Source organism: Pelophylax lessonae, assembly GCF_965119305.1.
Source record: "Pelophylax lessonae genome assembly, chromosome: 9".
Lineage (NCBI taxonomy): Eukaryota > Metazoa > Chordata > Amphibia > Anura > Ranidae > Pelophylax > Pelophylax lessonae.
The window spans coordinates 245,474,484-245,498,510 of record NC_138776.1 but is presented as its reverse complement, the minus strand read 5'-3'; the positions used below and the strand labels follow the sequence as shown (position 1 = coordinate 245,498,510).

The 24,027-nt window shown below is 43.6% G+C and overlaps 1 protein-coding gene across 1 annotated transcript; it reads left to right on the top strand.

Annotated features, from left to right (window-relative positions):
- Positions 1-3,910: 3,910 nt before the first annotated feature.
- On the top strand, positions 3,911-24,027 carry LOC309562973 (uncharacterized protein). The gene is made up of 5 exons (XM_082267299.1): positions 3,911-4,049; positions 6,749-6,892; positions 10,808-10,940; positions 22,092-22,285; positions 22,961-24,027. Exons 1-5 carry the CDS (start codon positions 3,927-3,929, stop codon positions 23,786-23,788), a joined length of 1,422 nt encoding a protein of 473 aa, XP_082123425.1. The 5' UTR covers positions 3,911-3,926; the 3' UTR covers positions 23,789-24,027.

Genomic DNA, 24,027 nt, shown 5'->3' with positions numbered 1-24,027 from the left:
TCATATTATTATTATTATTGTTATTATGTTTTATATTTTTATTATTGGTATTGTTATTATGTTTTTATATTTTTATTATTGGTTTTATTATTATTTATTTTTATATTTTCGTGTTATTATTATTATTATTATTATTATATTATGTTTATATTTTTATTTTTATTATCGGTATTATTATTATTATTATTTTCTTTTTATTATTGGTTTTATTATTATTATTATTTATTTTTATATTTTTTTTCGTATTAATAATAATAATAATAATAATAATACGAAAAAAAATATAAAAATAAATAATAATAATAAAACCAATAATAAAAAGAATAAAAATAATAATAATAATACCGATAATAAAAATAAAAATATAAACATAATAATAATAATAATAATAATAATATGTTATGTTTATATTTTTACTATTGGTTTTATTATTATTTTTATTATTGGTTTTATTATATTTATTATTATTTTTGTTATTATTTTCATATTATTATTGTTATTATTATTATTATTATTATTATTATTATTATTATTATTATTATTATTATTATGTTTATGTTTTTATTATTTGTATTATTATTATTATTATTATTATTTATTTTTATATTTATTTTCGTGTTATTATTATTATTATTATTTTTATTATTGGTTTTATTATTTTCATGCTGTTATGTTATGTTTATATTTATTATTATTATTAGTTTTATTAATAATAATAGTAATATTTTAGTTAGGGAAGTTCAGTGTTGATATAATATGTAGTCTGCTTCCTTCACTTTGCACCTTTCCTGTATGCACAGGTGGTCTCTGATCCGCCCCCCTCCCCTCCCGCCATTGGTCGGTTCCTAACCGGATGCAGAGAAGACACCTGGGCATGCGCGTTCCTGGCTTGGTGTTGTGCTAATCCAATACCACACACAGCGCCTGGTAAGGACCGCAGGTAAGGCTGCTTTCACACCGGTGTGATCTGTAGTGGAAGGAATCTTCCGGTTCATGCTGTGGCTCAGCTTGATCTGCCCACCGTCCCCATTCACTAGACCGACCTTTCCAACGTGGAGGAACCCTTGAAGTAGATTTCAGGTCTCGGGGGAACCTCCTAAAAATGACTCGATTTTACATCTCCTGACACATTAGTGGGATGAATGCTCCTGCATTTGTGGACATTGGGAAGAATTACCCCCTTACAGATAGCTAAAAAGATGAATGGTGTCATTGAGAACTTATCTGAGAGGCAGAAATTGCACAAGGAAACCCAGAGCAACCTCTGGTGGAACCCTGGAGTCCCACAGAACCCTGGTTGAGAACCCCTGCACTATAATGCCAGGTCGCTGGTGCAGAGAGCCGTGAATGGCTGTGACCACCAGCGACCTGTCCTCCTAGTGAATGGGGACGGTGGTCAGATCAAGCTGAGCCGAGGATTCCTTCCGCTTCAATTCATACTGGCCTAAATCGCTGCTGTGAATGTGGCCTTAAAAGAGAAGTATGGGGTTTCTCTTTTTTTTTTTTTCCCATCCATACTTACCTTGGTGGATGCAGCATCTGTCTCCTCTACACTGAGAACCGAGCAATCAAACACCACCGATCGCTCAGTCCTCACAGCTCTGTGAGCAGAGAGCCGCTGATTGTCAGACACCGCTCTCTGCTCCGCCCCCTCCTCAGATGTACACAACAGATTATTGGAAGGTTTATTGGCTTCTCTTAGAGCTGCACGATTAATCGTATGAAAATCGCGATCTCGATTCACCCCCCCCCCCCCGACGATCTAAACCTGACATATGCTCGATTCTTTCTCCCAGTAACTATAAACAAAATGATTACATTGTATCTTTCCTCCCGCAAACGCCTATCAGCATTAGCCTCCCAGTAACTATAAACAAAATGATTACATTGTATCTTTTCCTTCCCTCAGCCAGGGAGAAAGGAAGTTTAACCTCTTAAAGACTAGACCTTTTTCTGACACTTGTTGCTTGCAAGTTAAAATCAGTTTTTTTTGATAGAAAAGTACTTAGAACCCCCAAAGATTTTTATATATTTTTTTTAGCAGAGACCCTACAGAATAAAATGGCGATTGTTGTAATATTTTGTCACACTGTATTTGCGCAGCAGTCTTTCAAACGCAATTAATAGACTTTAACTGCTTCCGGTCCGCGCTATAGCCTATATACGGCTGCAGCGCGGACTCGAATTTTCGGGAGGCCGTTTTTAAACGGCCTCCCAGAAGCAGTCTCCCCGCGCGCTCCCGAGAGTGCGCATCGGGGAAATTCTGTGTCGGCCGTGTCCCTTGGACACGGCCGATCACAGATCGTGGTGAATGGCCAATCACAGCGGCCATTCACCACGTGATCGGACCGTCCAATGAGAGATGATCTCATATGTAAACATATGAGATCATCTCTCATCGCCGGCGCTCCTTCCTCACACGGAGCCTGCAGTGTGAGGAAGGAGGGGGAGCCTCACAGCGCCGGGGACACAGAAGAAATGTAATCAGGGCACCGATCACTAGTGCCCTGATTACAAGAGGTAAAACAAATGCACAAATTGCCCACAGTGCCCGCCTACAGTGCCCCCCCATCAGTGCCCACAATCAGTGCCCATAGTGCTGCCAGTCAGTGCCCATCAGTGCCTGCTCATCTAGGCACTGATGAGCACTGACTGGCAGCACTGTGGGCACTGATGGTGCTGCCCATCAGTGCTCATCAGTGCCACCCGTCAGTGTCCATCAGTGCCATCCGCCAGTGCCCATCAGTGCCACCCGCCAGTGCCCATCAGTGCCGCCCGTCAGTGCCGCCTCTCAGTGCCCAGCAGTGCCACCTCTCAGTGCCACCTCTCAGTGCCCAGCAGTGCCACCTCTCAGTGCCCAGCAGTGCCACCTCTCAGTGCCCAGCAGTGCCGCCTATCAGTGCTCATCAGTGCCGCCTATCAGTGCTGCCTATCAGTGCTCATCAGTGCGGCATATTAGTACCTCCTCATCAGTGCCCATAAGTGCCACCTCATCAGTGCCCATCAGTGCAGCCTATCAGTGCCCATCAGTGCCGCCTCATCAGCACACATCAGTGAAGGAGAAAAATTTATTTATTTTCAAAATTTACTCGCAGAAAATAAGAAAAACTTTTTTTTTTTTTCAAAATTTTCTGTCTTTTTTCTTTTTTTTTGTAAAAAATAAAAAACCCAGAGATGATTAAATGCCACCAAAAGAAAGCTCTATTTGTGTGAAAAAAATGATACAAATTTCATATGGGTACAGTGTAGCATGACCGCGCAATTGTCAGTCAAAGTGTGAGAGCGCTGAAAGCTAAAAATTGGTCTGGATGGGAAGGGGGTTTAAGTGCACAGAAGGCAAGTGGTTAATGAATAAAAAAAAAAAAAAAAACGTAACAGTAAAGTTATCCCAATTTTTTTTTTGTTACACAGAGAATCGTGATCTTTATTCCAAGCTAAAAAAATCGTGATTCTCATTTTGGCCAGAATCGTGCAGCTCTAGCTTCTCTCCAAAACTGGCATGTATGGATGTGAGAAAGGGACTTTAGATTGTAAGCTCTTTGAGGACAAAACTGATATTAATGATAGATATATACACACACACACACACACACACACACACACACACACACACACACACACACACACACACACACACACACACATATATTCGTGTGTATGTGTGTGTGGATATATATTTGCCTGTATGTGTGTGTATATATGTATATATATATATATAATCTATCTATCTCTTTGTAAATTGTCAGCACTATATAAATACCTGTAATAAAATAATAATAAATATGTTTTTTATCAAAACCATCAAACAAACATCCTATTTTTTGAAATTAGAACGGATTTATTATTATTAATTTCCTGTGTTTTTTTTTTTTTTTTCTTGCTCTTCCTATAACGTATTCTTCAATCGTTCCCCCAGTGAATACAGCATGGATTGTCTCCAGTATACAGACCAATTCTCTGACCTGGAGGGAAAAGACAAGGGATTGGATCCATTACCTGGAAGAATCTTACAAATCACTATGGAAATTGCCTTCCTCCTCACTGGCCAGGTAAAAAATTTTGGGAGATTCATAAATAGAACCAAATATTAAAGGTGGGACCTTTTCTAATGTGTACTTTGTTCAATAAAGCTTTTTGGAAAAAAAAAAAAAAGTGGGACCTTCCTGTAATCTTTCTTGGGGCACCATTCCTTTATCTAGAAATCCTACAGAATCCTTCCTCCAACCCCACCAGTATTAGAGCCGGTTCACACCTATGCAATGAGAGACCTCGCATTTGATTGCCAGCGTGCTGCTCTGCAAATCACATGCGATGTCTCTGCGATGCGAATTCAGCCATACAGAGTGTATGGCTGAATTCGCATCGCATTCTGACCAAACCCACACAGGACACTTTTTTGGGTCCACACCAGAGTTGGATGGCATGGGTGTTCACACCTATGCGATCCGATTCATGTCTGAACTGACGGTTCACACTGCGATATGCAAACTGATCTGGGGGTGTCATCAACTTTGTATTGACCCCGGCGATTCCCATATGGCAGTGTGAACTGCCTACGAGTTGAGTGCGATTCGGGAACCAGCAGTGGATTCGCAGGGTTCCCGCATCGCATATGTGTGAACCAGGACTTTTAGAGATGGAAGAGCTAACCTGGGGACTTTAAATGTGCCACAGTTAGTAAAGCAATAAAAAAATCTAACAGCTTTATTAACCACTTTACCACCGGAGGATTTTGCTGTCTTACGTCTGGGCCACTTTTTGCGATTCGGCACTGTGCGACTTTAACTGACAATTGCGCGGTCGTGCGACGCTGTACCCAAACAAAATTTACGTCCTTTTTTACCCACAAACAGAGCTTTTTTTTTGGTGGTATTTGGTCACCTGTGCGATTTTTTTTTTTTTTTTTTTTTTTTTTTTTTTTTTTTTTTTTTTTTTTTTTTTAACTTTTTGCGCTATAAACAAAAAAATGCGTAAATTTTGAAAAAATAACTATTTTTCACATTTTTTTTTTTTATATGAAATTCCCCCCCAAAAAAATGTAAAAATCTAAATTTTTTTAAAATTTTTGGCCAATTTGCTTTCTGCTACCTATGTTTGGTAAAAAAAAAAATCACAATAAGCGTATTTTGATTGGTTTGCGCAAAAGTTATTGCGTTTTACTAACAAAGGGAAAGATTTCTGTCATTTTTGGTGTTTTTTTTTTTTTTTTTTTTTTTTAATGAGTAATGGCGGCGATCTGCGTTTTTTTTTTTTTTTTTTTTTTTTTGCGGGACTGCGACATTGCGGTGGACAGATCGGACCCTTGACTGCCATTTTTGACACTTTTGGGGGTACCAGTGACATTTCTACAGTAATCAGTGCTATACATATGCACTGTTACTGTAAAAATGACACTGGCAGGGAAGGGGTTAACTTTATTGGAGAGGGAGGGGTTAATGTATGCCTGATGCTTACTGACGTGTGGGGGGAGGTGACTGAGTGACACAAGGACAGATCGCATGTTCAGCTATGCTGAACACTGTAATCTGTCCCTGCCTGTCACTTAGGAGATCCACCCGCTTTGTTTACACAGGCGGGCGGATCTCCAGACTCGATTCCCCGATGATCGGGGAAGAGCAGCGGCGTTCGCCGCCGCTCCTCCTCTGGCCCGACTCCCGCTGTGACTGAATACAGGGGGAGTGAGCCTCCGGCGGCGCGCGAGCGCCGCCCAAAAGGGGAGGAGTCCAGCGACGTAGGTCTACGTCGCTGGACGGGAACGAGCCACTGTGCCACAGAAGAGGCACAGTGAGCGGGGCTAAAGTGGTTAAAAAATAAAAAATGGTTACCATGTATGGTTATATATGGCTAGCATAAAGTTCCAAGTTGGCATAATGGATCGATGCATTTCACAATATCGCTTCGTCCGGATCCACGCCTTTATAGATGCAACCAATACCAAATGATAACATAGTTAGGTTGAAAAAAGAAACCAGTCCATTCAATTCAACCAATAAAAAAAAATCATACAATCCCATATATACAATCTGATACCCACATTTTGCGTGACTGATGTACCCCTACGTCGGTTTGCGCAGGAGAGGCTGCCTGCGGCAGTAAATGTGCAGTGGGCGGTCTTAATGTAATTAATAGCTGATAAAGGGAGCCCACTCTGATTCCCGCTAATACCTCCTCCGATAGTGTTTGGCATTATAAAGGAGCAGCCTGCTCATTCTGTTAACCATTTCCACCTTGACAACCATTCCCATCCAACTGTCTTATAGTGTCCATATTGAAAGAAGAGTTTAAACCATGGGTGTCCAACCTTTTGGCTTCTCTGGGCCACATTGAGTGTACAGAAATTTTCTCGGGCCGCATATAAAATATATACTATTCGTTAAGTAATAAAACGCCGCTGTGCCCTTCCCGTGCTGCTGCGCCCCCCCCCCCAGCACTAATTTAACACCACTAGTGGATGATCCCCTCTGAGGCTGCCTCTGTGGCCGTGCCCCCGACTCAACTTCCTTCCTCCCCAGCAAAAAAAAAATAAAAAATTGTCAGGGAGCAGTGGGCCGCATTGCCTGCGGTTCTGGGCCGCATGCGGCCCCCGGGTCGCAGGTTGGACATGCCTGGTTTAAACCAAGAAGTGGAAACTGGTGATAGGGTCCCATTAAAGGCACTGTCCCTTCCCCCAATTTGGGTGAAATGATACATTACTCTTTCACATTAAAGGCCTTAAACTTCATATATGAACATGTGTGTCCATGCACAGGAATACGTTATGGTGAAGAAGCAGAGTGACCTCAGTGTCCCCGGAGGGTTCAGCCAGGATCATCTGCCTCCGACAAGTGAGAACATCACCAACGGCAAGATTCTAGAACTCACCAACCACATGATTCAGCTGCTGACCGGAGAGGTGAGCACCCCCGAAGGTTCCAGGCATCGTAATGGCTAAGTAGTTGGCATGCTCCCTTTGCACTCCAAAAAAACATTGTTTAATTTCTGTTAAACAAGGACTTGGAAGATTGAATATAAAATGCACTGCCTGGTCAAAAAAAAAATCGCCACCAAAAAAAAAAGGTCACACACTTGGTTGGCTTTGATTACGGCACGCATTCGCTGTGGCATTGTTTGGATAAGCTTCTGCAATGTCACAAGATTTATTTCCGTCCAGTGTTGCATTCATTTTTCACTAAGATCTTGTATTGATGATGGGAGAGTCGGACCACTGGGCAAAGCCTTCTCCAGCACATCCCAAAGATTCTCATTGGGGTTAAGTTCTGGACTCTGTGGTGGCCAATCCATGTGTGACAATGATGTCTCATGCTCCTTGAACCACTCTTTCACAATTTGATCCCGATGAATCCTGGCATTGTCATCTTGGTAAATGCCCGTGCCATCAGGGAAGAAAAAAAATCCATTGATGGAATAATCTGGTCATTCAGTATATTCAGGTAGTCAGCTGACCTCATTCTTTGGGCACATCCAGTAACTATCCAATAGCATGCTTAGTATAGTTAGTTGCTTAGTTATTTCCAGGTGGCGACTTTTTTTTGGGAGGTGGTCCGTTTTCATCCGATCTCCCATAGAGAACAAGGCTCTGACAGCTCCGTCTCTGCAGGAGAGATGGAGCTGTCGCCCGCCTGCCCAGCGGGGGATCGGCGGATTGATCCCCGCTGAGCAAAACGGAGTCCGCCGGGCGCATCGCCTGTGTGAAAGCGGCCTATGTCCGGTATCATCCCCTAAGGCCTGGTTCGCGCTGATGCATTTCTTTTTTGTGCATTTTCAGTTTTGCAGAAACACATTACAGTCCATGTAACATTATTTCCTATGGGGTCACGTTCACATCTGTGCATTCTATGGAAAGGGCCAGGGACTTTTTTCTGGGTTTTTGGTTCTGTAGACTCTACTGGATCAAAAACATGTATCGAAAAACACAAAATGCACCTGTAATATGCAAACTGCAACATGCATAGGTGTGAGCCAGGCCTAAATGCCCATTCATGGCTTTTAAAAGTTCAGTATTATTACTATAATAATAATAATAATAATAATATTATAATAAAAAAAATAATAATAAAAAATAAATATAATAATATTATTTAAAAATATATAATAATAATAATAATATTATTATTATTAATAATAATAATAATAATATTATTATATTTTTAAAATAATATTATATTTATTTTTTTATTATAATATTATTATTTATTATTATTATATTATCATTATTATTTTATTAGTATACTAATATTATTTTATTATTGTTATATTATTATTATTATTATTATTATTATTATTATTATTTAAAGCTGAGCTCCAGCCTTCCCTTCAGTCTTGCACGTTTATACAGGCTTCTGAAAATTGCTTGTCCTAGTTTCACTGAACACTGTGAGCCGCACACACTGTGTGCTGAAGAAGCTGCAGGAAGTTAGAGCTTGCCTCAGTTCCTGGCTGGAGGAAATCAGCATTTTCTAGCCTTTTCTTCTCCAGCCTGACTGAACCCCCCCCTCTTTATTCATTGGATTTCAGTTCTTTAAATCATGGAGCTTTGGCATCAATTGTGAGCGATGCAGAGATTTGCCTACATGTCGGTGCAGCCTGCCCACTCATGTACGCCTCCGGGCTGACACCCGCCCAATCAAGGCATTTGGATATTTGCATGTTGGGGCTGATAAAGTACTGAGGCGGGGTGCTGTGATGATTTTAGGAAGATTTTTGAATCGACTGTTGATCTTATGACCACTTTAAAATGTTGTATTTCCTGGGGGTCAGGGGTCAGCATTACAAATAGAGGGGTGAATCTGGGTCTATGTTGTATTTCCTGGGGTCAGGGGTCAGCAGGACCAATAGAGGGGTGAATCTGGGTCTATGTTGGATCTCCTGGGGACGGGGGTCAGCATTACAAATAGAGGGGTGAATCTGGGTCTATGTTGGATCTCCTGGGGACGGGGGTCAGCATTACAAATAGAGGGGTGAATCTGGGTCTATGTTGTATTTCCTGGGGACAGGGGTCAGCAGGACAAATAGAGGGGTGAATCTGGGTCTATGTTGTATTTCCTGGGGACAGGGGTCAGCAGGACAAATAGAGGGGTGAATCTGGGTCTGTGTTGGACCTCTTGGGGTCAGGGGGTCAGCAGGACAAATAGAGGGGTGAATCTGGGTCTATGTTGGATCTCCTGGGGTCAGGGGTCAGCAGGACCAATAGAGGGGTGAATCTGGGTCTATGTTGTATTTCCTGGGGACGGGGGTCAGCAGGACAAATAGAGGGGTGAATCTGGGTCTATGTTGTATTTCCTGGGGACGGGGGTCAGCAGGAAAAATAGAGGGGAGAATCTGGGTCTATGTTGGACCTCTTGGGGTCAGGGGGTCAGCAGGACAAATAGAGGGGTGAATCTGGGTCTATGTTGTATTTCCTGGGGTCAGGGGTCAGCAGGACCAATAGAGGGGTGAATCTGGGTCTATGTTGGACCTCCTGGGGACAGCATTACAAATAGAGGGTTCAATCTGGGTCTATGTTGTATTTCCTGGGGTCAGCAGGACAAATAGAGGGGTGAATCTGGGTCTATGTTGGATCTCCTGGGGACAGGGGTCAGCATTACAAATAGAGGGGTTAATCTGGGTCTATGTTGTATTTCCTGGGGTCAGGGGTCAGCAGGACAAATAGAGGGGTGAATCTGGGTCTATGTTAGACCTCTTGGGGTCAGGGGGTAAGCAGGACAAATAGAGGGGTGAATCTGGGTCTATGTTGGATCTCCTGGGAACAGGGGTCAGCATTACAAATAGAGGGGTGAATCTGGGTCTATGTTGTATTTCCTGGGGACAGGGGTCAGTATTACAAATAGAGGGGTGAATCTGGGTCTATGTTGGACCTCCTGGGGTCAGGGGTCAGCAGGACAAATAGAGGGGTGAATCTGGGTCTGTGTTGGATCTCCTGGGGACAGGGGGTCAGCATTACAAATAGAGGGGTGAATCTGGGTCTATGTTGGATCTCCTGGGGTCAGGGGTCAGCATTACAAATAGAGGGGTGAATCTGGGTCTATGTTGTATTTCCTGGGGTCAGGGGTGAATCTGGGTCTATGTTGGATCTCCTGGGGTCAGGGGTCAGCATTACAAATAGAGGGGTGAATCTGGGTCTGTGTTGGATCTCCTGGGGACAGGGGTCAGCAGGACAAATAGAGGGGTGAATCTGGGTCTATGTTGGATCTCCTGGGGTCAGGGGTCAGCATTACAAATAGAGGGGTGAATCTGGGTCTATGTTGGATCTCCTGGGGTCAGGGGTCAGCATTACAAATAGAGGGGTGAATCTGGGTCTATGTTGGATCTCCTGGGGTCAGGGGTCAGCATTACAAATAGAGGGGTGAATCTGGGTCTATGTTGGATCTCCTGGGGTCAGGGGTCAGCATTACAAATAGAGGGGTGAATCTGGGTCTGTGTTGGATCTCCTGGGGACAGGGGTCAGCAGGACAAATAGAGGGGTGAATCTGGGTCTATGTTGGATCTCCTGGGGTCAGGGGTCAGCATTACAAATAGAGGGGTGAATCTGGGTCTATGTTGGATCTCCTGGGGTCAGGGGTCAGCATTACAAATAGAGGGGTGAATCTGGGTCTATGTTGGATCTCCTGGGGACAGGGGTCAGCAGGACAAATAGAGGGGTGAATCTGGGTCTATGTTGGATCTCCTGGGGACGGGGGTCAGCAGGACAAATAGAGGGGTGAATCTGGGTCTATGTAGGAATGGATCCAACCATTGCACACATTATCCAAAATGAGAAAAATATTGTTTTGTGTTTTACATGTGCTGATCATGACGTTCTTTGCTCCAGGTCCCTCTCAAACATGACAGTGTTGCAGTTTTCCTCACCACGGATGAATGGGAGTATTATAATGAGCACCTGAGCCTCTACAGTAACATCCCTCTAGCAGCTACCGCAACTCCGCGATCTCAGCGATTACAGCGTAAGTCTTCAAGGGTTAGGGGGTGCAGTCGGGAGCGGGTAAGGTTACCCCTGCAAAACCAGAGAGAAGATATTTTCACTTGTGTAATATGTAGTTTACCACTATGGGCTTTACTAATGTTTTCAGTCACTTATAATGTAGCCTTGATTTATAAGGAGAGCAGCAATGTCATTTCTTAAAGGCTAAGTTCACTTTTAGAATATCTTACATGCTACACCTGTATTTAGGGTATAACATGTAACCGGTTCCAACGCTACAAACCCCCCCCCCCCCGTTTAGGGTGTAATATTGTCCCATACAGTGCGACCCCCCCCCCCCCCCCCCGACATCTGGAGAGCAATGATGTCATTCATGTATAATATATCTTCTATCTGGAGCATGGTGATGTCACCCCTGTATAACTAACATATCTAGGGTGTAGTGATGTCTCTCCTGTATAATGCATCCAGTGAGTAGTGATGTCACTCCTGTATAACAACCAATATCTGGAGTATGGTGATGTCACTCTGGTATTATAGAACTTGTATCTGAGGAGCGGTGATGTCACTCTGGTATTATAGAACTTGTATCTGGGGAGCGGTGATGTCACTCTGGTATTATAGAACTTGTATCTGGGGAGCGGTGATGTCACTCTGGTATTATAGAACTTGTATCTGAGGAGCGGTGATGTCACTCTGGTATTATAGAACTTGTATCTGGGGAGCGGTGATGTCACTCTGGTATTATAGAACTTGTATCTGAGGAGCGGTGATGTCACTCTGGTATTATAGAACTTGTATCTGAGGAGCGGTGATGTCACTCTGGTATTATAGAACTTGTATCTGGGGAGCGGTGATGTCACTCTGGTATTATAGAACTTGTATCTGGGGAGCGGTGATGTCACTCTGGTATTATAGAACTTGTATCCGAGGAGCGGTGATGTCACTCTGGTATTATAGAACTTGTATCTGGGGAGCGGTGATGTCACTCTTGGATTATAGAACTTGTATCTGGGGAGCGGTGATGTCACTCTTGGATTATAGAACTTGTATCTGGGGAGCGGTGATGTCACTCTGGTATTATAGAACTTGTATCTGGGGAGCGGTGATGTCACTCTTGTATTATAGAACTTGTATCTGGGGAGCGGTGATGTCACTCTGGTATTATAGAACTTGTATCCGAGGAGCGGTGATGTCACTCTGGTATTATAGAACTTGTATCTGAGGAGCGGTGATGTCACTCTGGTATTATAGAACTTGTATCTGGGGAGCGGTGATGTCACTCTTGGATTATAGAACTTGTATCTGGGGAGCGGTGATGTCACTCTTGGATTATAGAACTTGTATCTGGGGAGCGGTGATGTCACTCTTGTATTATAGAACTTGTATCTGGGGAGCGGTGATGTCACTCTTGTATTATAGAACTTGTATCTGGGGAGCGGTGATGTCACTCTGGTATTATAGAACTTGTATCTGAGGAGCGGTGATGTCACTCTGGTATTATAGAACTTGTATCTGGGGAGCGGTGATGTCACTCTGGTATTATAGAACTTGTATCCGAGGAGCGGTGATGTCACTCTGGTATTATAGAACTTGTATCTGGGGAGCGGTGATGTCACTCTGGTATTATAGAACTTGTATCTGGGGAGCGGTGATGTCACTCTGGTATTATAGAACTTGTATCTGAGGAGCGGTGATGTCACTCTGGTATTATAGAACTTGTATCTGGGGAGCGGTGATGTCACTCTTGGATTATAGAACTTGTATCTGGGGAGCGGTGATGTCACTCTTGTATTATAGAACTTGTATCTGGGGAGCGGTGATGTCACTCTTGTATTATAGAACTTGTATCTGGGGAGCGGTGATGTCACTCTGGTATTATAGAACTTGTATCTGAGGAGCGGTGATGTCACTCTGGTATTATAGAACTTGTATCTGGGGAGCGGTGATGTCACTCTGGTATTATAGAACTTGTATCCGGGGAGCGGTGATGTCACTCTGGTATTATAGAACTTGTATCCGAGGAGCGGTGATGTCACTCTGGTATTATAGAACTTGTATCTGGGGAGCGGTGATGTCACTCTTGGATTATAGAACTTGTATCTGGGGAGCGGTGATGTCACTCTTGGATTATAGAACTTGTATCTGGGGAGCGGTGATGTCACTCTGGTATTATAGAACTTGTATCTGGGGAGCGGTGATGTCACTCTTGTATTATAGAACTTGTATCTGGGGAGCGGTGATGTCACTCTGGTATTATAGAACTTGTATCTGAGGAGCGGTGATGTCACTCTGGTATTATAGAACTTGTATCTGAGGAGCGGTGATGTCACTCTGGTATTATAGAACTTGTATCTGGGGAGCGGTGATGTCACTCTGGTATTATAGAACTTGTATCTGGGGAGCGGTGATGTCACTCTGGTATTATAGAACTTGTATCTGGGAGCGGTGATGTCACTCTGGTATTATAGAACTTGTATCTGGGGAGCGGTGATGTCACTCTTGGATTATAGAACTTGTATCTGGGGAGCGGTGATGTCACTCTTGGATTATAGAACTTGTATCTGGGGAGCGGTGATGTCACTCTGGTATTATAGAACTTGTATCTGGGGAGCGGTGATGTCACTCTTGTATTATAGAACTTGTATCTGGGGAGCGGTGATGTCACTCTTGGATTATAGAACTTGTATCTGGGGAGCGGTGATGTCACTCTGGTATTATAGAACTTGTATCTGGGGAGCGGTGATGTCACTCTTGTATTATAGAACTTGTATCTGGGGAGCGGTGATGTCACTCTGGTATTATAGAACTTGTATCCGAGGAGCGGTGATGTCACTCTGGTATTATAGAACTTGTATCTGAGGAGCGGTGATGTCACTCTGGTATTATAGAACTTGTATCTGGGGAGCGGTGATGTCACTCTTGGATTATAGAACTTGTATCTGGGGAGCGGTGATGTCACTCTTGGATTATAGAACTTGTATCTGGGGAGCGGTGATGTCACTCTGGTATTATAGAACTTGTATCTGGGGAGCGGTGATGTCACTCTTGTATTATAGAACTTGTATCTGGGGAGCGGTGATGTCACTCTGGTATTATAGAACTTGTATCTGAGGAGCGGTGATGTCACTCTGGTATTATAGAACTTGTATCTGGGGAGCGGTGATGTCACTCTGGTATTATAGAACTTGTATCTGAGGAGCGGTGATGTCACTCTGGTATTATAGAACTTGTATCCGAGGAGCGGTGATGTCACTCTGGTATTATAGAACTTGTATCTGGGGAGCGGTGATGTCACTCTGGTATTATAGAACTTGTATCCGAGGAGCGGTGATGTCACTCTGGTATTATAGAACTTGTATCTGGGGAGCGGTGATGTCACTCTTGGATTATAGAACTTGTATCTGGGGAGCGGTGATGTCACTCTTGGATTATAGAACTTGTATCTGGGGAGCGGTGATGTCACTCTGGTATTATAGAACTTGTATCTGGGGAGCGGTGATGTCACTCTTGTATTATAGAACTTGTATCTGGGGAGCGGTGATGTCACTCTGGTATTATAGAACTTGTATCTGAGGAGCGGTGATGTCACTCTGGTATTATAGAACTTGTATCTGGGGAGCGGTGATGTCACTCTGGTATTATAGAACTTGTATCCGAGGAGCGGTGATGTCACTCTGGTATTATAGAACTTGTATCTGGGGAGCGGTGATGTCACTCTTGGATTATAGAACTTGTATCTGGGGAGCGGTGATGTCACTCTTGGATTATAGAACTTGTATCTGGGGAGCGGTGATGTCACTCTGGTATTATAGAACTTGTATCTGGGGAGCGGTGATGTCACTCTTGTATTATAGAACTTGTATCTGGGGAGCGGTGATGTCACTCTGGTATTATAGAACTTGTATCCGAGGAGCGGTGATGTCACTCTGGTATTATAGAACTTGTATCTGAGGAGCGGTGATGTCACTCTGGTATTATAGAACTTGTATCTGGGGAGCGGTGATGTCACTCTGGTATTATAGAACTTGTATCTGGGGAGCGGTGATGTCACTCTGGTATTATAGAACTTGTATCCGAGGAGCGGTGATGTCACTCTGGTATTATAGAACTTGTATCTGGGGAGCGGTGATGTCACTCTTGGATTATAGAACTTGTATCTGGGGAGCGGTGATGTCACTCTTGGATTATAGAACTTGTATCTGGGGAGCGGTGATGTCACTCTGGTATTATAGAACTTGTATCTGGGGAGCGGTGATGTCACTCTTGTATTATAGAACTTGTATCTGGGGAGCGGTGATGTCACTCTGGTATTATAGAACTTGTATCCGAGGAGCGGTGATGTCACTCTGGTATTATAGAACTTGTATCTGAGGAGCGGTGATGTCACTCTGGTATTATAGAACTTGTATCTGGGGAGCGGTGATGTCACTCTTGGATTATAGAACTTGTATCTGGGGAGCGGTGATGTCACTCTTGGATTATAGAACTTGTATCTGGGGAGCGGTGATGTCACTCTGGTATTATAGAACTTGTATCTGAGGAGCGGTGATGTCACTCTTGTATTATAGAACTTGTATCTGGGGAGCAGTGATGTCACTCTTGTATTATAGAACTTGTATCTGGGGAGCGGTGATGTCACTCTGGTATTATAGAACTTGTATCCGAGGAGCGGTGATGTCACTCTGGTATTATAGAACTTGTATCTGGGGAGCGGTGATGTCACTCTGGTATTATAGAACTTGTATCTGGGGAGCGGTGATGTCACTCTTGGATTATAGAACTTGTATCTGAGGAGCGGTGATGTCACTCTGGTATTATAGAACTTGTATCTGAGGAGCGGTGATGTCACTCTGGTATTATAGAACTTGTATCTGGGGAGCGGTGATGTCACTCTGATATTATAGAACTTGTATCTGGGGAGCGGTGATGTCACTCTGGTATTATAGAACTTGTATCTGAGGAGCGGTGATGTCACTCTGGTATTATAGAACTTGTATCTGAGGAGCGGTGATGTCACTCTTGTATTATAGAACTTGTATCTGGGAGCGGTGATGTCACTCTTGTATTATAGAACTTGTATCTGGGGAGCGGTGATGTCACTCTGGTATTATAGAACTTGTATCCGAGGAGCGGTGATGTCACTCTGGTATTATAGAACTTGTATCTGGGGAGCGGTGATGTCACTCTTGGATTATAGAACTTGTATCTGGGAGCGGTGATGTCACTCTGGTATTATAGAACTTGTATCTGGGGAGCGGTGATGTCACTCTTGGATTATAGAACTTGTATCTGGGGAGCGGTGATGTCACTCTTGGATTATAGAACTTGTATCTGGGAGCGGTGATGTCACTCTGGTATTATAGAACTTGTATCTGAGGAGCGGTGATGTCACTCTTGTATTATAGAACTTGTATCTGGGGAGCGGTGATGTCACTCTTGTATTTTAGAACTTGTATCCGAGGAGCGGTGATGTCACTCTGGTATTATAGAACTTGTATCTGGGGAGCGGTGATGTCACTCTTGTATTATAGAACTTGTATCTGGGGAGCGGTGATGTCACTCTGATATTATAGAACTTGTATCTGGGGAGCGGTGATGTCACTCTTGTATTATAGAACTTGTATCTGGGGAGCGGTGATGTCACTCTGGTATTATAGAACTTGTATCTGAGGAGCGGTGATGTCACTCTTGGATTATAGAACTTGTATCTGAGGAGCGGTGATGTCACTCTGGTATTATAGAACTTGTATCTGAGGAGCGGTGATGTCACTCTGGTATTATAGAACTTGTATCTGGGGAGCGGTGATGTCACTCTGGTATTATAGAACTTGTATCTGAGGAGCGGTGATGTCACTCTGGTATTATAGAACTTGTATCTGAGGAGCGGTGATGTCACTCTGGTGTTATAGAACTTGTATCTGGGGAGCGGTGATGTCACTCTGATATTATAGAACTTGTATCTGGGGAGCGGTGATGTCACTCTTGTATTATAGAACTTGTATCCGAGGAGCGGTGATGTCACTCTGGTATTATAGAACTTGTATCTGGGGAGCGGTGATGTCACTCTTGTATTATAGAACTTGTATCTGGGGAGCGGTGATGTCACTCTTGGATTATAGAACTTGTATCTGGGGAGCGGTGATGTCACTCTTGGATTATAGAACTTGTATCTGAGGAGCGGTGATGTCACTCTGGTATTATAGAACTTGTATCTGAGGAGCGGTGATGTCACTCTGGTATTATAGAACTTGTATCTGGGGAGCGGTGATGTCACTCTGGTATTATAGAACTTGTATCTGGGGAGCGGTGATGTCACTCTGGTATTATAGAACTTGTATCTGAGGAGCGGTGATGTCACTCTGGTGTTATAGAACTTGTATCTGGGGAGCGGTGATGTCACTGATATTATAGAACTTGTATCTGGGGAGCGGTGATGTCACTCTTGTATTATAGAACTTGTATCTGGGGAGCGGTGATGTCACTCTTGTATTATAGAACTTGTATCTGGGGAGCGGTGATGTCACTCTGGTATTATAGAACTTGTATCTGAGGAGCGGTGATGTCACTCTGGTGTTATAGAACTTGTATCTGGGGAGCGGTGATGTCACTCTGGTATTATAGAACTTGTATCCGAGGAGCGGTGATGTCACTCTGGTATTATAGAACTTGTATCTGGGGAGCGGTGATGTCACTCTGGTATTATAGAACTTGTATCTGGGGAGCGGTGATGTCACTCTGGTATTATAGAACTTGTATCTGAGGAGCGGTGATGTCACTCTGGTGTTATAGAACTTGTATCTGGGGAGCGGTGATGTCACTCTGATATTATAGAACTTGTATCTGGGGAGCGGTGATGTCACTCTTGTATTATAGAACTTGTATCTGGGGAGCGGTGATGTCACTCTTGTATTATAGAACTTGTATCTGGGGAGCGGTGATGTCACTCTGGTATTATAGAACTTGTATCTGAGGAGCGGTGATGTCACTCTGGTGTTATAGAACTTGTATCTGGGGAGCGGTGATGTCACTCTGGTATTATAGAACTTGTATCCGAGGAGCGGTGATGTCACTCTGGTATTATAGAACTTGTATCTGGGGAGCGGTGATGTCACTCTTGTATTATAGAACTTGTATCTGGGGAGCGGTGATGTCACTCTGGTATTATAGAACTTGTATCTGAGGAGCGGTGATGTCAATCGGATATTCTCTGGATCAACTTTACCTAAAAATTTTAGTACCCATATATATTATGTACACCCAGGAAAGAATTCAGACCTTTTTTAAAGCAATCTACTGAGCTATCCAGAACCTCCTCTGGAGGGAGTCTATTCCACATTTTCACAGCTTTTACTGTGAAGAAACCTTTCTGTATTCAGAGATTAAATCTGTTTTCCTCTAGACGTAAAGAGTGCCCCCTTGTCCTCTGTGTTGACCTTAAAGTGAATAACTCACTATATAGTCTCCTTATGTATATATCCATGTTGATCATATCCCCCCCCAATCTCCTCTTCTCAAGAGAGAATAAATTCAGTTCCTCTAATCTTTCCTCTAATCTGAGCTCCTCCATGCCTCTTATCAGTTTGGTTGCCCTTCTCTGCACTTTCTCCAGTTCCCCGGTATCCTTTTTAAGAACTGGTGCCCAAAACTGAACTGCATATTCCAGATGAGGTCTTACTAATGATTTGTACAGGGGCTAAATGATCTCTCTCTCTCTGGAGTCCATGCCTCTGTTAATACAAGAATGGACTTTGCTTGCTTTTGAAACAGCAGCTTGGCATTGCATGCTATTATTAAGCTTAGGATCTACCAGAACACCCAGATCCTTCTCCGCTATGGATTCCCCCAGATCCTTCTCCGCTATGGATTCCCCCAGATCCTTCTCCGCTATGGATTCCCCCAGATCCTTCTCCGCTATGGATTCCCCCAGATTCTTCTCCGCTATGGATTTCCCCAATTCTTCTCCCCCTAGTATATATGATGCATGCATATTCTTAGCCCCCAAGTGTATAACTTTACATTTATCAACATTAAACCTCATTTTCCAAATAGTTGCCCAATAAAACAGTGCATTGAGGTCGGCTTGTAAGTTGGAGACATCCTGTAAAGAAGTTATTCCACTGCAAAGCTTGGTGTCATCTGCAAAGACTGAAATTGTACTTTTAATCCCAGACCCTATATCATTTATAAAGATATTAAAAAGTAAGGGTCCCAACACTGAACCTTGGGGTACACCACTGATAACCTTAGACCATTCAGAGTAAGAATCATTAACCACTACTCTCTGAATTCTATCTTTTAGCCAATTTTCTATCCCTACGTATCACCTGAGGCCAGTCACTTCACTTGGTGTATGGAATGGTTTACAACCACTTAAACCACTTCCCCTCTAGGTGGACGTCATATGACGTCCTGGGGTTTAAGTGGGGATATCTTAACCACTTGACGTCTGCTCACATTGCTGCTACTGCAGCAATGTGGCTCATTATCGTCCAGCGACGTAGACCTACGTCGCTGGACTCCTCCCCCTGTAGGCGGCGCTCGCGTGCCGCCAGAGGCACACTCCCGCTGTTTTCAGTCACTGCGGGAGTCGGGCCAGGGGAGGAGCGGCGGCGATCGCCGCTGCTCTTCCCCGATCGTCGGGGAATCGAGTTTGGAGATCCGCCTGCTTGTGTAAACAGAGCGGGCGGATCTCCTAAGTGACAAGGAGTGACAGATTGCAGGGATCTCTCCCTGACTCACTCAGTCCCCTCCCCCCACACGTCAGTAAGCACCAGGCATACATTAACCCCTCCCTCTCCAAGAAAGTTAACCCCTTTCCTGCCAGTGTCATTTTTACATAACGTATATGTATAGCACTGATTACTGTAGTAATGTCACTGGTACCCCCAAAAGTGTCAAAAATGTCAGTCAAGGGTCCGATCTGTCCGCCGCAATGTCAGTCCCGCAAAAAAAATCGCAGATCGCCGCCATTACTCGTTAAAAAAAAAAAAAAAAAAAAAAAAAACACCAAAAATGACAGAAATCTTTCCCTTAGTTAGTAAACCAATCAAAATACGCTTATTGTGATTTTTTTTTTTACCAAACATATGTAGAAGAAAACAAATTGGCCAAAAATGTAAAAAAAAATTGATTTTTACATTTTTTTTGGGGGGGGGGGGGGGATTTCATATAAAAAAATGTGAAAAATATTGTTATTTTTTTCAAAATAAACGCTCTTTTTTTGTTTATAGCGCAAAAAGTAAAAATCGCACAGGTGATCAAATACCACCAAAAGAAAGCTCTGTTTGTGGGATTGTCAGTTAAAGTCGCACAGCGCCGAATCGCAAAAAGTGGCCCGGACGTAAGACAGCAAAATCCTCCGGTGGTAAAGTGGTTAATGATGCATCATTCAGATATCATTTCCTCAGGCGATTCCCTACACCATAAGAACAATCATAGCCGGAGAAGAAATCGGCCGCCGGGCAGAAGTGTACCATAGAGACTGCCAAGGACCATATGGTCCCTGGCAGTCTCTATGACTCTCGGAGGCCTGGCAGTTTCAATACTGCCAAGATTTCGGCATTCAGCTGAGATTGTGTTTTTTTTTTTTCTTTCAGGCTTTTTTTTTCTTATTTTAGGCTTTTTTTCAGGCTTTCAAGCCTGTAGGCGAGATCTGAGGTCTTATTGACCCCAGATCTCCCTATAAAGAGGACCTGTCGTGCACTATTCCTATTACTGGGATGTTTACATTCCTTGCAATAGGAATAAAAGTGATAAAAAAAAAAAAAAAAAAAAATTAAAGGGAAAGTGTAAAGATTTTTTTTTTTTTTTTTTTTTACACTTTCCCTTTAATTTTTTTTTTTTTTTTTTTTTTATTATTATTAGCGTGCATGCATACGTCGCGGCCACATATGTAAACGACGTTCAATCCATGTGAGGTATCGCCGTGCACATTAGAGCGAGAGCAACAATTCAAGCCCAAGACCTCCACTGTAACTCTAAACTGGTAACCTGTTTAAATGTTTAAAGCGTCGCCTATAGAGATTTTTAAGTACTGAAGTTTGGCGTCATTCCACGAGTGTGCGCAAATTTTAAAGCGTGACATGTTGGGTATCTTATCTACTCGGTGTAACATCCTCTTTCACATTATGCAAAAAAAAAAAAAAATGGGCTAACTTTACTGTTTTTTTGTTTTTTTTAATTCACAAAACTGTTTTTTTTTTCCAAAAAAAACGCGTTTGAACAATTTCTGCGCAAATACCGTGTGACATATAAAGTTGCAGTGACTGCCATTTTATTCCCTAGGGCCTCTGCTAAAAAAAAAAAAATGTTTGGGGGTTCTGAGTAATTTTCTAGCAAAAAAAATGATGATTTTTACATGTAGGAGCGGAGTGCCAGAAATCGCCCGGTATCGATAAGTGGTTAATGCTGTTTGACGACTAATTATCCCTCTGTTTTTCCTTTTGATTTTCCTGTATATTCTGTATCTTGGAGTACTGTAATACAGGACTCTGACCACCCTCCCCTCTGTTCCTGTGTTATTTTGTATTGCTTACTAAAAGTTGAGGACTTGCAAAAAGAGTTGGGGCTCTTTCACACGGCCGCTCCGCTGTTCTTGTCCACTGCGGGACTTTTTTATTTTTTTGCTCCGTGTGTCCGCATATCATCCCATCCGTTTGCGGATGATATGCGGACATAATGTTAGTCTATGGGCATTGCGGATGTCAGGGGATGACACCGCTGACATCCGATTTTGCTTCCTTTCCGTTTTTTACACGGAGGAAAAATAGGGTTCTGTTCCGTTCCAAAAAACGGAACAGAACTGAAAGGAAGAAAATCAGATGTCAGCGGATGGTCATCTGCTGACATCCGCAATGCCATTGACTTACATTATGTCCGCAAATCATCCGCAAAAAAATAGGATGCTATACGGACAAGCGGAGCGGCCGTGTGAAAGAGCCCTTAGGATTATAGGACTATGCCCACAGTGCAAGACCAGCAAAGCTTTGCCAGTGTCTGATCACCTGAAGGTAGCAGACTATAACTCAAGGTCTATGGATACGCAGCTGGTGTCCTGTCTTTTACTCCAAGATACAGAATTTATAGGCAAAACAAAATTTCCCCCCCCCCGTGCTAAGTATTGTATTGTTTGTGTTTTTATCAGTTATTTTTCAACCCATTGTTTTAACAGGTCGAACAGTTCTCCGAGAAACAGCCAATCCTCAACCAAAACGTCAAAAAACTCAAAAAGTGAAAGGGCCGCAAAAAAGAAGGTACATCCGGAAGAAGGACAGGCAGCCTGCCTCACAAGATGACCATAGCTCAGAAAACGGTACGGGGTACAAAACCGATGATGGCGATGAAACCTTCGACCCCCGATTGATGGTGAAAGGGCCGCGAAAAAGAAGGTACATCCGGAAGAAGGACAGACAGCCTGCCTCACAAGATGACCATACCTTAGAAAACGGTACGGGGTACAAAACCGATGATGGCGATGAAACCTTCGACCCCCAATTGATGGTGAAAGGACCACGAAAAAGAAGGTACATCCGGAAGAAGGACAGGCAGCCTGCCTCACAAGATGACCACACCTCAGAAAACGGTACGGGGTACAAAACCGATGGCGGCGATGAAACCTTCGACCCCCAATTGATGGTGAAAGGACCACGAAAAAGAAGGTACATCCGGAAGAAGGACAGGCAGCCTGCCTCACAAGATGACCACACCTCAGAAAACGGTACGGGGTACAAAACCGATGACGGCGATGAAACCTTCGACCCCCGATATATGGTGAAAGGGGCGCGAGGGCCACGAAAAAGAAGGTACATCCGGAAGAAGGACAGGAAGCCTGCCTCACAAGATGACCATACCTTAGAAAACGTTACGGGATGCAAAATAGATGACGGCGATGAAACCTTCGACCCCCGATATATGGTGAAAGGGGCGCGAGGGCCGCGAAAAAGAAGGTACATCCGGAAGAAGGACAGGATGCTTGCCTCAGAAAACGGTATGGGGTACAAAATCGATGCCAGCGATAAAACCTTCGACCCCCGATTGATGGTGAAGTGCAAAGAATGTGACCGAATATTCCAGAACAAGGCAGCCTACTTATCTCATTTAAGAGCACATACCCGGGTCTTTAAATGCAACCTATGCGACCTTTTTTTACCAAACAAGCAGCTTCTTATCCAGCACAAGAAGCAGCATGCTGAATCGAAGCCATTCGCTTGTCCCACCTGCGGCAAGCATTTTCCCCGCCTCGTTAACCTTGAAATACACGAGCGATTACACAGCGGCGAGCGTCCCTTCTCCTGCACCGAATGCAACAAAGGTTTCTCCTGCTTGGCGAACCTGATTAAACACAGTCGCATTCATACCGGAGAAAAACCATTTACATGCACCGAGTGCGGCAAATCCTTCGTCAAGAGCTCACACCTGTCACGGCACAAACGCATACATACGGGCGAGAAGCCATATACATGTGAGAGTTGCGGCAAGCGGTTTACAAACAAAGAAAATTTGGTGACCCATCGGCGCTTTCACACGGGGGAGAGGCCTTTCTCATGCGGCGAGTGCGATAAAAAGTTCTCGTTTAAATCGCACATGATTATTCACCAGCGCATGCACACGGGCGAGAAGCCGTTCGTGTGCTCTGAGATTGACTGTGCCCGGGGTTTTGCAGATCGCTCGCACTTACTTAAGCACATGCGTTGTCACACGGGCGAGAAGCCATACCCTTGTAAACACTGCGGGAGGTGCTTTGCCCGGCGCTCGCACTGCAGCAACCACGAAAAGACGCACCTGCGCGAAAAGAAGTTCCAGTGTTCCGATTGTGGAAAGGGATTTGGGCTGAAGAGCCAGCTGAAGAGGCATTCGAAGACCCACTAAGTGTTGGAAATAAAACTTTTTTCTTCTATAAGGATGACTAGAGCGAGTGGAGCTCTTTCCCAAAAAAATTTAAAAAAGAACTTGAATTGCTGATCGGAGACCAGCGCTGTTGTGTAAACACTTCGATCCCAAAGAGTTCAGGATCAAGTAGATGATCATTATAACCATGAAGACGGCTTTCTTTTTCCACTATCCGACCTATTGCCGTAGAATTTACTTGGGTGCAAAGGAAAACACTA